We start from the raw sequence: 16,589 nt of genomic DNA on the forward strand, positions 1-16,589 counted from the left end.
AACCAAAAGTACAGTAATGCCCAACTAATTAGAACTTGCAGTAATAGATTGGAGATAGACGTTCTATTAGAAAACACACAACCTTATCAAATTTTCAGTTAATTTGTAACTTTGATATTTTTGGGTAGACTGATTTGGGAAATTGAGTCAGGTGGAGAACCCTGGAGTGTTATTAATGTAATCAAGTGATCCATATCAGTTTTGTAGCTAGTAAGTCCATGCTGGGACCCTTGAAAACTTTAAAAGTACTTCCAAACTGCTGTGATATTCTAGTTAAGAACTGATGACGTAAATCTGCTATTTCTTTATCTGTCTTATATAGATTTATTTTATCCATGTAACTTTTTTTTTTTTTTTTGAGACAGAGTCTCACTCTTGTCGCCCAGGCTGGAGTGCAATGGCGTGATCTTGGCTCACAACAACCTCTGCCTCTTGGGTTCAAGCGATTCTCCTGCCTCAGCCTCCCAAGTAGCTGGGATTACAGGCATGCGCCACCACGCCCAGCTAATTTTTGTGGTTTTAGTAGAGACGGGATTTCACCATGTTGGCCAGGCTGGTCTCGAACTCCTGACCTCCAGTGATCCACCCGCCTCAGCCTCCCAAAGTGCTGGGATTACAGGTGTGAGCCACCGTGCCCGGCCCCATGTAACTCTCTTTAAAAAAAAATAAGTGTAGTGGCCTAAACAGATACAAGGAGGGAGCGGAGTGTGATTTAGAATCAAATCGAGGGCCTACTCAAATTATATCTCCTGCTAAGCTGAACTCACAGCTGAGAATTGATGCCTTATTGATGGGAGATTGTAGTGTAGTGTAATTTTCCAGGTGGCTTGGGAATTTAAAGAGAAGGTCAAGTACTACACAAAAGTTTTATTATGCTGTTATGTACCCTATATGTCATTATCTCATTTGCCTTAGAATGAGTTTTTAAAAACAAAGCTCATTTTTCACTTGGTATCATTTACTGTGCATCTCCCGCCCCTGTTCTATGCCATCCCAGCATTTTTTAAAGGTTTTAAATTTGAATTGATAGCATATATTTTTTTCCTTGCTTTACATTTTTAGATTTTAGGTTAAGTACATCTTAACACCTGTGCATATGCAATAATGTGAAATCCTTAAAAGATCTTACTCAGTTGATCCATTTTGTTGCATTGGCAGAGTGAAGATAGTCCAAGTCCTAAGAGACAGCGCCTCTCTCATTCAGTCTTTGATTATACATCAGCATCACCAGCTCCCTCACCACCAATGCGACCATGGGAGATGACATCAAATAGGCAGCCCCCTTCAGTTCGACCAAGCCAACATCACTTCTCAGGGGAACGATGCAACACACCTGCACGCAACAGAAGAAGGTTAGTTGATTACAATTTATTTCTTAAGTTTTCTTCCATTGGTAGATTTGTGAGTATATTTAACATCAGAAAACATTTTTTCTGTGGGCATTTCATAAACACATCACCACACATACACATACATTCACTCACGAAAAATAAAGTTGCCTAGATTTCCAGTAGGTTACAAGAGTTTATTTAGCTTATCATTGACAGATGAAGAAATGGAAAGAGGCTAAAATCAGTCCATGCCATTATATATGAAATCAGCTACTTAGGGTACAGATTGTTGTGGACTAGCCTACAATCTTGACTATTAGAAGATGCATTTTGTAGTTCGTAACTGTAAGGATATATGGAAATCTTAGAAATGAGCTACCCCTTTTCTACTCCATTCCTTTTCCTTCTGTATCCTCTAAGGCAATTAGGAGCTTAATTATGTTTCTTATAAAACCATGGAGACTCGGCACAGTAGTAGCTCATGCCTATAATCCCAACATTTTGGGAAGCAAAGTGGGAGGATCACTTGAGGCCAGGAGTTCAGACCAGCCTGGGCAACGTAGCAAGACCCTGTCTCTTTCAAAAAAAAAAAAAACAAAAAATTAGCTGAGGATGTTGGCGCACGTCTGTAGTCCAGGATGAAACTGAGACAGGAGGATTTCTTGAGCCCAGGAGTGTGAGGCTGCAGTGAGCCTTAGCTATGATTGTTCCACTGCACTCTAGCCTTGGTGACAGAATGAGACACTGTATTTAAAAAACAAAACAAAAAACAACTGTGGAGCCCATGGTATGAAAAGATGACAAGTTTAGTTCAACTTTTAGGCAATGGGATTTGGCCCTTGTCTTTTCATCCTAGAGGAGTGCATTTCTTCCTGAGTTTCTTCCTCATTAGTTGTTGCCAGAGGTCATGTATTTCTTATCCCAGGGAAATAGTGCATGGTGAGACGCATGTCCAGGATGTTGAAGGAATATCAATGATCTTGAGTTAGGAAGGTGTTGCAGACCAAATGTTTGTAACCCCTCCTCCCCAATTAATGTGTTGAAACTGTAACCTTCCTGTAACCCTCAGTGTGGTTGTATTTGGAGATGTGACCTCTAAGGAAGTGTAATTAACGTTAAATGAGGTCATAAGGTTAGGACCCTTGCCCAGCAGGATTAATGTCCTTTAAGAAGCGATGCGCCGGGGTGGCTCACGCCTGTTATCCCAGTACTTTGGGAGGCCAAGGTTGGTGGATCATGAGATCAGGAGACCATCCTGGCCAACATGGTGAAGCCTCGTCTCTACTAAGATACAAAAAATTAGCCAGGTGTGGTGGTGCACACCTGTGGTCCCAGCTACTCGAGAGGCTAAGACAGGGGAATGTGAGGCAAGGAAATCGCTTGAACCCAGGAGGCGGAGGTTGCAGTGAGCCAAGACCGCACCACTGAACTCCAGCCTGGCGACAGAGCAAGACTCTGTCTCAAAAAGAGGTGTCGGAGAACTCATCCTCCACCATGTGAGGAGACAGTGAGATGTAGTTGTCTGCAAGAGCCAGGGAAAAGATCCCTCTCCAAAAACCAACTGTGATGGTACCTTGATTTCAAACTTCTAGGCTTTAAAACTTTGAGAAATTAAGTATCTGTTTAAGCCACCCAGTCTGCAATGTTTTGTTATGGCAGCCTGAGCGGGCTGATACAGAAGGGATCTTAAAACCACCATTCTGTGTTCCAGCTGAAAGAACATAAACCTGTCTCTGAGCTATATTCTGTTGAGACATTAAGACTTTTACATTACCCAGTACCTTATTAACCAATTACATGGGAATGTTTTTAGGTAAGATAGTATATGGCTATCAGATAAATTATTTTATAGCTATTAAATATAATAAGCATGAGAAAGTATAGTTATTTCAAAGTTAAGGCCTGAGTACCTGCTGTAGTCTTTTCCTGTTTTATGATGACTAAAACAAATGTACAGTTAAAAGGCAGGCCGGGCGCGGTGGCTCACACCTGTAATCCCAGCACTTTGGGAGGCCGCGGTGGACGGATCACCTGAGATCAGGAGTTCGAGACCAGCCTGGCCAACATGGTGAAACCCTGTCTCTACCAAAAATACAAAATTAGCCGGGTGTGCATTGCACTCCAGCCTAGGCAACAAAAGCGAAACTCCATCTTAAAAAAAAAAAAAAAGGCTAGCAAGGCCGGGTGCGGTGGCTGACGTGTGTAATCCCAGCGCTTTGGGACGCCGAGGCGGGCGGATCACCTGAGGTCAAGAGTTCGAGACCAGCCTGGGCAAAATGGCAAAACCTGAGATCGCGCCACAGCACTCCAGCCTGGGGGACAGGGTGAGACTCTGTCTCAAATTAAAAAAAAAAAAAAAAAAAAAGGCTAACAAATACATATACCCACCACCTAGGTGAAAATAGCGTTATTGATCCTTCAAAGGCCTCAGGTGCTACCATTCCCCTTCATTTTTCTTAGAGGGTAACCTTGTTCTGGAATTTGACATTATTCCCTGTTCAGTCATAGTTTTTAATACTTAGGAATATACTGTTAAGACAATATGCTTTTGGTTTTTGCCTGTTCTCATTTAAATGTGTTTTTCTTTGACTGTTTATTAAGCATTCTGTTTTTAATGTTGGTAGCAGTAGCAATAGTTCTATTACTGTGATATAATGTTCCATTATATTAATGTACCACACAATTTATGTATCCGCCTACTGTTGTTGGCTAGTAGCTATGCCCAGTTTCTTACCTTTTTTATTGGAAATGTAGTTTCAGTCTTGTTGCCCAGGCTGGAGTGCAATGGTGCGATCTCGGTTCATTGCAACCTCCGCCTCCCACATTCGAGTGATTCTCCTGCTTCAGCCTCACAAGTAGCTGGGATTACAGGCGCCTGCCACAACACCCAGCTAATGTTTTGTATTTTTAATAGAGATGGGATTTCACCATGTTGGCCAGGCTGGTCTCAAACTCCTGACCTCAGGTGATCCATCCACCTCGGCCTCCCAAAGTGCTGGGATTGCAGGCATGAGCCACTGCACCTGGCTCTTAGTATTATAAACAATACTGTTAGGAACCTTTGTGTGCACATCTCTCTGTGTACATGTGCAAAAGTTGCATTAGGATGTAAGTCTAGGAGTAGAATTGCTAGGTCATAGGAAATGCCTTGGACCAGGAAGGGAGTGTCAGAAATGTGTGTTTACAGATGATGGTAATGGTAACTAGCTTTGAGTTCTTTGAGAAGCATCATGGTCCTCGTTCATAGCAACACAAAGGAGTAGTAGAGAGTATTTACCACCCTGAAAACTGGCTCTCCTGGTGTTTTTTTCAGCAGTGTGTCTTATTCTGTATTCTGTTCTTGTTTACTAAATATAGGTTACCTATAAGCATAGCTGCCAGATTTTCTCCCAGAAACAGGCTGTGCCAAGCAGATGCAATTTTTAACAATAATCTAGCAGGATTTCAGTTACAGAGGTGAATGAACCCAAAGCTAGGTATTTGAAAAAAAACGAAGTGAAAGAGGGATACTATTAATAAATGCAATAAAACAAAGAACTGTGAATAAACAGGGCCATTACACTCAATTAACAATGAACTTCAAGAAACAATAGAACAAGCAACATCGAATTTTAGAGTACATGTAATATGAGAGATGTGAGAGGGAGAGAGATGAGGGATATTGTACTCATGAAAATATCAACTAGAAATGTTAGCTGGTAAAACTTAATAGAAAAAGTGAGTTCATTTGGCTGGGCGCGGTGGCTCACGCCTGTAATCCCAGCACTTTGGGAGGCCGAGGTGGGCAGATCACAAGGTCGGGAGTTCAAGACCAGCCTGGCCAATATGGTGAAACCCTGTTTCTATTAAAAATACAAAAATTAGCCGGGCAAGGTGGCAGACGCCTGTAATCCCAGCTACTCGGGAGGCTGAGGCAGGAGAATCGCTTGAACCCAGGAGGCAGAGGTTGTAGTGAGCCGAGATCGGGCCACTGCACTCCAGCCTGGGAGACAGGGCGAGCCTCTGTCTCAAAAAAAAAAAAAGAAAGAAAAAGTGAGTTCATTCTGGAAGATCAAGTGGAGGAAATTTCCCAGAATGTAGTGTAACAGGGCAAAATGAAAAATGTGGAAAAGTAAATTTAAGTATGAACACAGAGTCATAAGTTCTAAATGTCTACTAATATTTCCAGAAGAAGACAATACGAGAACATTTTAAAAGAAATAATGTAGGCCAGGCGCGGTGGCTCCCACCTGTAATCCCAGTACTCTGGGAGGCTGAGGCAGGCGGATCACCTGAGGTCAGGAGTTCGAGACCAGCTTGGCCAACATGGTGAAACTCTGTTTTTACTAAAAATACAAAAAAAAAAAAAAATTAACTGGGCTTGGTGGCGGACATCTGTAATCCCAGCTACTTGGGAGGTTGAGGCAGGAGAATCGTTTGAACCTGGGAGGCGGAGGTCGCAGTGAGCCGAGAGATCGTGCCATTGCACTCCAGCCTGGGTGACAAGAGTGAAACACCGACTCAAAAAAAAAAAAAAAAAGGTTTTTAGTCCTAAGGTGGAGGGCATCTTGAATTCAATATAATACAGTAAGTAGAGTTTGAAGCAAAAATGCAAAAAGGATTGTATTAAAAATAAAGTTAGAAGAAACAATTAATGGAGCAAGAAGCTGGAGGGACAATATCAAGAGCACCTTTGCGAGTTGATCTCATAAAGGAGTGTCCCTTGTTCTCTTAAGATTGGAGAATTAGGAGTAAGAAGAAACAGATTTAGAGGAACAGAGTGGGAAGATTAAGGAAAAAGTGACCGTAAAGAAAGTTGCTGAAATGACACTTGGAGTTCTTCCTAGAAGGGAGATGTTTGACCTCCTTTGCCCAATGTAGAGTACAATTTTAATGAGGCAGAGTACTTTTTCAAGTTGCTTTTGTGCTGAGCCATTGTAAAAAGCAGTTTTAGAGAAGAACAAAATGAAAGTTTAGTCACAATAAAATTTTTATTAAACTATGTCGATGACTAGTACATGGAGAGTAAATGTGACTTGCTTCAATAAGCAAATTCTCTCCCTCTCTTTTTTTTTTTTTTTTTAAGACATGGTCTCACTCTGTCACCCAGGCTGGAGTGCAGTGGCGTGATCTCGGCTCACTACAGCCTCGGCCTTCCAGGCTTTAGGTGATTGTCCCACTTCACCCTCCCAGGTAGCTGGGACTACAGGTGCACACCACCACGCCCGGCTAATTTTTTGTATTTTGGGGTAGAAACAGGGTTTCACCATGTTTCCCAGTCTGGTCTCAAACTCCTGGGCTCAAGGGATCCACCTGCCTCAGCTTCCCAAAGTGCTAGGATTACAGGCATGAGCCACTGCACCTGGCCCAACAAGCAAGTTCTAATTTAAAATTCTACATAAGTATATATACCTTGTGTGTACCCATAAAAATTAAGTTAAAAATTTTATATATTCTTGGAATATTTATGTTGATACTATCAGTCATATTCATCGCGTGTTTACCCAGTTTCTATCTGCAGTTGTCAGCAAGTTATATGTTTCTTTGGTTATTTCATGTTTTCTCATTTTTTAAAAGTGTCATTTTGGCCACATAGGAACTATGTCTTATGTATGTGTTAGCTAAATAGACAAAAAGGTGCCTATTAGGTATATGAGGAACACTGACAAGGTATCTACAGATTAAAGTTCGTTTTATTATAATATTTAAAAAGGGAGAAAATGGTAGGTTAAATTATATGAAATTGTTGCTATTAGACTATTTTTTACTTATAAAAAGGGCAATTTCTTATGATTCAAGAAAAAATTGTTTGTAGCTGTTGATTTCTAAATACTTTCAGAGATGAATACCAATACTCTTTGCTTTCATTATTGTATAAGACATATACCTTGTATTTAAATTTGTAAGTTTTTAGAGCTGATGGGGAATTTTAGCAGTTATTTTTATTTAATAATAAAGCTTACCTTAGCATATACTATTGATAGATATCAAAGAAAGACAATACAGAATCCTGATGGATCACAATAAGCATAATGACTTTCTTTTTGACATTTATTACAGTCCTCCTGTCAGGCGCCAGAGAGGAAGAAGGGATCGTCTGTCTCGACATAATTCCATTAGTCAAGATGAAAACTATCACCATCTCCCTTATGCACAGCAGCAAGCAATAGAGGAGCCTCGAGCCTTCCACCCTCCGAATGTATCTCCCCGTCTGTTACATCCTGCTGCTCATCCACCCCAGCAGAATGCAGTCATGGTTGACATACATGATCAGGTAAAATAACAGAATGTCTTGGAAATACAGAAGCTGAAATTTTGTGGCAGTTTGAGATTTTTTTTTGGCTTTTTATTGCAAATGTCTTTTAGTTTTACCTAAAATGAAGTTATTTAAGTTCCTCATTCCTTTTAAGAATTGAGATTTAAATTCTACACAGCTTCCATAGAAGAAAGTTGAACTTAAAAAATTAGTATCAGCCCAGCACGGTGGCTCGTGCCTGTAATCCCAGCACTTTGGGAGGCTGAGGCAGGCGCATCACTTGAGCTTAGGCATTCGAGACCAGCCTTACACAGTGAAACCCTGTCTCTACTAAAAATACGAAAATTAGCCAGATGTGGAGGTACATGTTTATGATCCCAGTTGATGCAGAAGAATCACTTGAACTCAGGAGGTGGAGGTTGCAGTGAGTCACGATCGCACCACTGCACTGGGTGGCAGAACGAGCCTTCGTCTCAAAAAATAAAAAAAAGGATCAAGGTTATGAAAGCTTAGAATGAATTCATGTATGCTTGATTTGAAATTATTGATTTAAGATTAATAGGAAATAGCAGACAACTGGTGGTTTGAGTACGTATCCCTGTTTCCTAGTTTCTTCTGGAATAATTCAGTAAGACAGTTGGGTACATCTTTGCTTATAGGTTTTCATAGGTCTCCAAGGAGATGACAAGTACAAGGCTACAATGTTTCATTTCCCTTTTCTTCCTGCCAAGAACTGAGGGACCAGCTGAGGAGAGGGGTTGCCTATCTTCAGAGCCTGAGGATGAAGACCACAATTTTATGGTGGTCTTTTCTGTGGAGTTTCTGAGGTCAAAAAAAAAAGACATGTGTCTAAGCATGTCCTTATAAAAATTGCTGGATTTTAAGGATAAGGGGGAAATCTTGTGAGTTTATAAACCAAAAAAATTACCAGAGAAAGCTAATGAGAATAGGATCTCATTTTTCATCTACTGCACTAGATAATAAACAATAACACATAGTGACAATTGAGAAAATATCTTACCTAGATACTCTTCTTATGCCAGACGTTTTTATTATGTTTATGAGACACTTAAAAATTGATCATGTAGGAAAGCTTACCTTATTTGTGGCCGTAACCTGATAAAAGTATGGATATGAAACACTGAAAAACACAATTGTACCTTCTCCCCATCCCCTTGAGCAAGAAAAGCAAAATGGAGGAAAGTGTTTACAAAGTCCCATTTTGTAAAGCATGATTAATATGTATATGACTGTATGTATATAGGACTATGTGAACACAGAGAAAAATATAGAGAAATACATACTAGGCTTGTAGGGTAAGTGCTAAAGTGAAGGAGGGGTGGTGGTTAGTGATGGAGCCAAAGAAAGAAAAGACTGCATTTCAGAAAAGGCAAGGTCTCATTTATGTAGTAGTGTTACGTGTTGAGTCTGTATATTGGAATATGAAAACATTACATATGTAAATAACCAGAACAACACAAGAATTAGAAATCCTGAGCAGACCAGTAGCCATGGCAGAAATTATAAAAGCATAACAAAATCTGTCTTTAAAATTAAAATTACACCTGAGGCCAGGCGCAGTGGCCCACGTCTGTAATCCCAGCACTTTGGGAATCTGAAGCAGGCGGATCACCTGAGGCCCAGGAGTTTGAGACCAGCTTGGCCAACATGGTGAAACCCCGTCTCTACTAAAAATACAAAAAATTGGCTGCACGTGATGGCAGGCACCTGTAATCCCAGCTACTAGGGAGGCTGAGGCAGGAGAATCGCTTGAACCTGTGAGGTGGAGGTTGCAGTGAGCCAAGATCGTGCCACTGCACTCCAGCCTGGGCAACAGAGCGAGACTCCATCTCAAAAAAATAAAAACATTTGAATTCTTGTCTAACCTTTAAAGAACTGGTAATTCCAATTTAAACTATTCTAGATCTTAGAAAAAGATAGCTTCCAAATATATTTTATGAAACTAACACAACCTTAACAATGAAACTTCATAGACGAATACAACAAAAGAAAGCTGTTGACTAGTTTCCCTCATGAATACAGATGAAAAAGTTTTAAATAATAAACCACAGCTAGCGGTGTATTAAAAGAATAAGCTGTTTTCAGCAGGAAGGTATGAGAACAATTTTTTAATTAAAAAAAGTCAAAAAAGAATAATCTGTTGGAATAACCTATTTTAATATACCTAGTGATGTATTAAAAGAATAACGTAATATTGAACCCGTCCTGCATGGGTTCAATATTAGGAAATCTTTCAAGATAATTGGTTTTATCAACAATATAAAGGAAAAATATTAATAGGCGCAAGAAATATAAAATCTAGCCATCATTTCTTATTAGAAGGTCTTAAAGTGTAAAAAGGAAGGACTTTAATTTTCAATACGTGGTAGGAAGGCTTATTGATAGCATTCCTTTTGCTTGAGGACAACTGAGCGTGCTAGATAAAATACTCTAAGTATCCTGAAAGCATCAAAAGAGCTAATAGAAGAAATCAAAACTAAGGGAAAGTGGGGTGCTAGTTCCATCCTTAAGGCATTTGTTCATTTGAGCAAACCTGAACTTTAATTTTGAGTCTGTCAGGAGGCAAAGGGGACAAAAATCAAAGACTATTTAAGGAGTCACTTTCTGTATAGGAGACCCTTCTTACGTAAAATACCAGGCACCTTAAGTCACTGTATACCCAGAATACAGGGATATCCGATCACTAGGATAAGACTGAGCAGAAGTAAATTTGCAGCCCAAATTCACATCACTCTGTGAAATTAGTGAAAATTCATTTAAAGTAATGGGTACCTCAGGGGCCTAGAAAACAGAGGCAATTTCTCCCTGAAAGAAGGAATCTTCATTTTGGTTCTCAGTTCCTCCAATAATTTTTCAAGAACAGCGGGCAATAAACAAAGTTAACTCAGTACATGACAAAAAGGGCTATAATTGAAAACCAATAGAAACAGACCTACAGTGAATTCACCTACTTCAAACATGCTTAAAGGTGAAACTGAACACTTTCCTGCTACCTGGAATAAACCAGGATGCTGACTATTACCACATCTATTCAGTAGGCTAAGCCAGCAGAAAAGACAAGAAGAAAAAACATTAAGAATAGGAAAAGAACAGGTAACACCATCAATATTTGCAGTCAAACTGATTATATTGATAGAAAATCCCGAAGCATCTTAGGTAAGTGTTAGAACTAAGAATTGAACAGATTGAAATGTTACAAAAATGAATATACAATAATCAGTATGTTTTTTTAATACCAGAATCAAACAGAACATGAACAACTTTTTAAAAGATACATTAACACTGAACAACCCAGACGTACTAATCAGTTGCAATATGTAAAGCTTTTTTTTATTCTGTTTGAGAGGAAAGGGAAAAAGGTCTAATAAAATCATTTATTTTTATTTGATGACATAATTGGAATTTTGAACGTGACTGCATGTTTGATTTTAAATAACTTTCTTTTAAAAATATAATAATGCTATTGTGGTTAAGTGGTCTTATTTTTTAGAAATGCATACTAAAATTTTTTTTTAAATGATAGGGTCCTGGGATTTGCTTCAACAAAACACATGAAACAAAGCAGTATATTCAGGTGGATTGGCTATGGTTTAATGGTTTGAGGGCTGGGTGGTGGATATGGGGGTTTATCCTACTGTTTTTGAACATATTTGAAATTCTCTGTAATAAAAATTCAAAGAAAAAATACCACTGAAAAAATCATAGTAATACTAAAGAAGTTAAGTATCAGTCTTGGCCAGGCACAGTGGCTCGTGCCTGTAATCCCAGCACTTTGGGAGGCTGAAGGCGGGTGGATCACAAGGTCAGGAGTTTGAGACCAGCCTGGCCAATATGGTGAAACCCCGTCTCTACTAAAAATACAAAAATTAGCTGGGTATGGTGGCGCGCACCTGTAGTCCCAGCTGTTCGAGAGGCTGAGGCAGGAGAATTGCTTGAACCCGGGAGGTGGAGGTTGCAGTGAGCCAAGATTGCACCACTGCACTCTAGTCTGGACCACAGAGCAAGACTCCGTCTCAAAAAAAAAAAAAAGTTAAGTATCAGTCTTAACAAAAGTGGTTTAAAACCACTGTGTAGAATACCAAAGCATTATTGAGAGAGTTTAAAGAAAACTTACTTATTTTTTGAGACAGAGTTTCGCTCTTCTTGCCCAGGATGGAGTGCAGTGCAATGGTGAGATCTTGGCTCACTGCAACTTCCACCTCTCCAGTTCAAGCGATTCTCCTGCCTCAGCCTCCCGAGTAGCTGGGATTACAGGCACTTGCCACCATGCCTGGCTGATTTTTTGTATTTTTAGTAGAGGTGGGGTTTCACCATGTTGGCCAGGCTAGTCTCAAACTCCTGGCCACAGGTGTTCTGCCTGCCTCAGCCTCCCAAAGTGCTGGGATTACAGGTGTGAGCCACCGCGCCTGACCACAGGAAAACTTATTTAAATGAGAGATTTGACTCAAAAGATCCCGTTTTTTTAAGGCTCTTAGTTCTTAAAAGTGGCACATAATAGAATTAGTATAATCCCAAATAAATTTTCAGTAGATTTTTGGTGTAACTTGAGAAGATGATTCTATCATTTTTAGTGACAATTTAAAAGACCTGAAATTGTCTACAGCCATAGAAAGTGAACTACTGATAGTTGTTTCTGTAAAGTTTTATTGGAACACAACCACACCTATTTGTTATGTGTATTGTCTTTGGCTACTTTGTGCGGAGACCATGGCCCACAAACCTAAAACATTTACTTTCTAGCTCTTTAAGAAATAATTGGCCCACTGACACCCTGGTCTTAAGGTCTAGACCAATTATTTCTCAGAGTATGAGCTGAATCAGCTGAGCAGCAGCAGCATCACCTAGATACTTGTTAGAACTGCAGATTCTCAGACTGTACACTAGACTTACTGAATCAGGATCTGTGGGTGTGGGACTCAGCAATCTAGTTTACCATGCCCTCCAGGTGATTCTAATGCACATTGTAATTAGAGAACCACTGTTCTAGTCATGAAAGAACAGGTGGGCAAAGTAGCTTCTCCAGTTACTAGGAATTATTATAAAACTATGGTAATAAAGACATTTATGCCAGCATAGCCAAATAAGCTAATGAAATAGAATATAAAACCTAGAAGCCAACACATTTTCTGTGAATATGGTCATATGCTACATAATAACGTTTGACCAACAGACCACATATACGACAGTGGTCTCATAAGTTTATAATACCATATTTTTACTATATCTTTTTTGTGTTTAGATACACAAATACAGGGGTTAGAGGTACCAACCCTCTACACTGTTGAAAATACACATATAATGGTTGACTCCCTCAAAAACTAATAGACTAATGTTGATCAATAACATAGTTGATTAATACATATTTTGTATATTACATACTGTATTCTTATAATGTAAGCTAGAGAAAGTGTGATAAAAAATCATAAAATACATTAAGTTGATCATCATAAAGGTCTTCATCCCTGTGGTTTTCCCGTGGGGTAGGCTGAGGAAGAGGAGGAGGAGTTGGTCTTGCTGTCTCTGGTGGAGGAGAGGCAGGCACACTTTATGCAACTTTTATTGAAATGTGGGCAGGGCACGGTGGCTCATGCCTGTAATCCTAGCACTTTGGGAGGCTGATTTGGGCAGATCCCTTGAGGTCAGGAGTTCGAGCCAGCCTGGCCAACATGGTGACACCCCATCTCTACTAAAAATATAAAAGTTAGCCAGACGTGGTGGCGGGTGCCTATAATCCCAGGTACTCGGGAGTCTGAGGCAGGAGAAATGCTTAAACCCAGGAGGTGGAGGTTGCAGTGAACGAGATTGCACCACTGCACTCCAGCCTGGGCGAGAGAGTGAGACTGTGTCTCCAAAAAAAGAAAAAAAATAATTTGCATATAAGTAGACCCGTGCAGTTCAGACTCATGTTGTTCAAGGGCTAACTGTACTTCCCTTGTGTTATAATTACCTACAGGGTTTAGTATAGCAACAGCAACATGCTGTACAGGTTTGTAGCCTAGGGACAATAGGCTATAACATATAAGCCTAGGTGTGTAGTAGGCTTTCTGCCATCTTGGTTTGTATAAGTACACTCTATGATGTTAGCACAACAATGAAATCACCTAATGATACATTTCTCAGAATGTATCCCCATCGTTAAGCCACGCATTTTGGGTATATATACATGGCATATGACTTGATGAATGTAGGTGAGTTGGAACAAGACAGAATTGCTAATAAGTGGTTCTGGGACAGTTGGGTGACCAAATGAAAACATGACATTTTGAGGGTCAAAATTAAAAAGACTTGACAATTCTATTGCTAGTGGAAGTAAAAAGTAGCATGATATTTTGGAAACCTGTTGGTCAGTTTCTAATCATGTCAAACATACACCTACCCAGTAATCCAGCAATTCCATTCTTAGTGTAATCAAGAGAATTGAGTGCATATGTCCACACAAAAAAATTTCTACAGGATTGTTTATAGTAGCTTTCTATGTCTGTTTTTTGGAAAGGTTTGTATTCATCAAAAGTTCTCACTGTGGTGCTCCACTGTAGTCCCATCTACTTAGGAGGCGGAGGCTGGAGGATCCCTTGAGCCCAAGTGATTGTGCCATTGCACTCTAGCCTGGGTGACAGAGTGAGACCCCCATCTCATAGATAGATACATAGGTAGATAAGGATGGATGGACGGATGGATGGATAGAGCAAGACCCCCGTCTCATAGACTGAAACAACCAATCACCGTGAAGACAGCGAAAAGATACTTAACCAACAAAAGACCAGGCTGGGGTTCAAGCCTCGGTGGTACAACCATAAAGAAAAACAGATTAGGGCCAGGTGTGGTGCCTCACGCTTGTAATCCCAGCACTTTGGGAGGCTGAGGTGGGCGGATCATGAGGTCAGGAGATCGAGACCATCCTGGCCAACCAACATGGTGAAACCCCGTCTGTACTAAAAATACAAAAATTAGCTGGGTGTGGTGATGCACGCCTATAGTCCCAGCTACTTGGAAGGCTGAGGCCGGAGAATGGCTTGAACCCGGGACGCGGAGGTTGCAGTGAGCCAAGATCGCCTGGTGACAGAGCAAGACTCTGTCTCAAAAGAAAAAAAAAAAATGGTAACCAGAAAAATCAGGATAGTGATTCCTTTGATAACTGGGATCAAAGAGTGGCTGTGAGATCATTTTGACCAGGAAAGGGTCCTTGAGGTGGGGGTCATTGGGGGATTTTGGCAATGTTCTGTTTATTGACCTACGTGATGGTTACATGAGTGTTCATCTGATGATTTTTTTTTTTTTTTTGTAGTCTTGATGTTCATACTTTATGTACTTTGGTACTTTGCTTGTATTTTACAAAGTATTTTACAATGAAGTTTCTGAAAAGAAATATGAAACTCCTTCTCCCCCTCCCCCGAGATGGAGTTTTGCTCTTATTGCCTAGGCTGGAGTGCAATGGCTCGATCTTGGCTCAACTGCAACCTCAAGCCATTCTCCTGCCTCAGCCTCCCGAGTAGCTGGGATTACAGGTGCCCACCACCACGTCCAGCTAATTGTTTGTATTTTTAGTAGAGATGGGGTTTCACTATGTTGGCCAGGCTGGTCTCAAACTCCTGACCTCAGGCGATCCACCCACCTCGGCCTCCCAAAGTGATGGGATTACAAGCATGAGCCACTGCGCCCGGCCCTATTCATTGATTTTAAAATGTACTATTTCCATATTTTAACATCTCCAAATTTGGGATGGATGCTTGTCACAATTGATGGCATCTTAATCTTGGTGTCAGCCAAGCAGTAGTTGTAACACAGTCTTCATTGCTTGTGCTGTGCATCATATGTCTTGCAGTTAACCCATAGGGATTAAGTGGTTGGTAGTGTTTAGGGGGTGTGGCAGGAGGTGAGTTTAACATAAACCTCCAAGCAGGAGTCAAAAGTAGACAAGCTGTATATAATTACACCCCTGACTTAAGAATCTAGCCTCAAGTATCCTTTGTTTCTTTTATGGATAGTTTTAAGAAACGCTGCATCACCAACTCCCTTGATGGCACTGAACCTTTTGTGGGAAAACCAGACAATGACACTGAAATTAAAAGTGATTCACCAGAGTCAGACTCTGAAAGTGAAGAACTGTTAGAACTAACTAATTTCACTTTTATTTTCCTTTTTTGAATGCTCAAGTATTGTATGATCTCATTTAAAGTGCTTCTAATAAATATATAAAATTTATAAGTGACCAAGCGTTATGTTAGTTAAACAGAAGTATTTTTCTTAGTATGGGGAAAAAATGGCTACACAATCTGGCCGGACGTGGTGGCTCACGCCTATAATCCCAGCACTTTGGGAGGCCGAGGCTGGCGGATCATGAGGTCAGGAGATCGAGACCATCCTGGCTAACACGGTGAAACCCCGTCTCTACTAAAAAATACAAAAAATACAGAAAAAATTAGCTGGGCGTGGTGGCGGGCACCTGTAGTCCCAGCTACTCGGGAGGCTGAGGCAGGAGAGTGGTGTGATCCCAGGAGGCAGAGGTTGCAGTGAGCCGAGATCATGCCACTGCACTCCAGCCTGGGCGACAGAGCGAGATTCTGTCTCAAAAAAAAAAAAAATATATATATATATATATGTGTGTGTGTGTGTGTGTGTGACTAAGTGTTATGTTAGTAAAATAGAAGTATTTTTGTTAGTATGGGGAAAAAATGACTATACAGTCTGATGTCTTGGATTCAGCAAAATATGGTACTTGGCCGAGCACGGTGGTTCATGCCTGTAATCCCTGCACTTTGGGAGGCTGAAGTGGGCGGATCACATGAGCTCAAAAGTTGGAGAACAGCCTGGGCAACACAGTGAAACCCTGTCTCTACAAAAATAATAATACAAAAATTAACTGGGTGTGGTCGCATGCACCTGTAGTCCCAGCTACTTGGGAGGCTGTGGTGGGAGGATCACCTGAGCCCCAGGAGATTGAGGCTATGGTGAGCCGTGATGGCACCAGTGCACTCCATCCTTGGCAATATATCAAGACTCTG

General features: G+C 40.6%; 1 protein-coding gene across 22 annotated transcripts in view; it reads left to right on the plus strand.

Moving 5' to 3' along the window:
* Window positions 1–16,589, plus strand: part of RNF38 (ring finger protein 38) — a 153,089-nt gene that overhangs the window by 110,966 nt on the left and 25,534 nt on the right. For all 22 annotated transcript variants that reach the window (XM_054519705.2, XM_024252427.3, XM_054519704.2 and 19 more), the window contains 2 exons: window positions 1,159–1,352; window positions 7,371–7,584. In XM_054519705.2, the coding sequence (XP_054375680.1) occupies window positions 1,246–1,352; window positions 7,371–7,584 (321 nt within the window). In that variant the 5' untranslated portion in view covers window positions 1,159–1,245. The remainder of the gene's footprint in view (window positions 1–1,158; window positions 1,353–7,370; window positions 7,585–16,589) is intronic.

The sequence above is a fragment of the Pongo abelii genome, chromosome 13, assembly GCF_028885655.2.
Source record: "Pongo abelii isolate AG06213 chromosome 13, NHGRI_mPonAbe1-v2.0_pri, whole genome shotgun sequence".
Lineage (NCBI taxonomy): Eukaryota > Metazoa > Chordata > Mammalia > Primates > Hominidae > Pongo > Pongo abelii.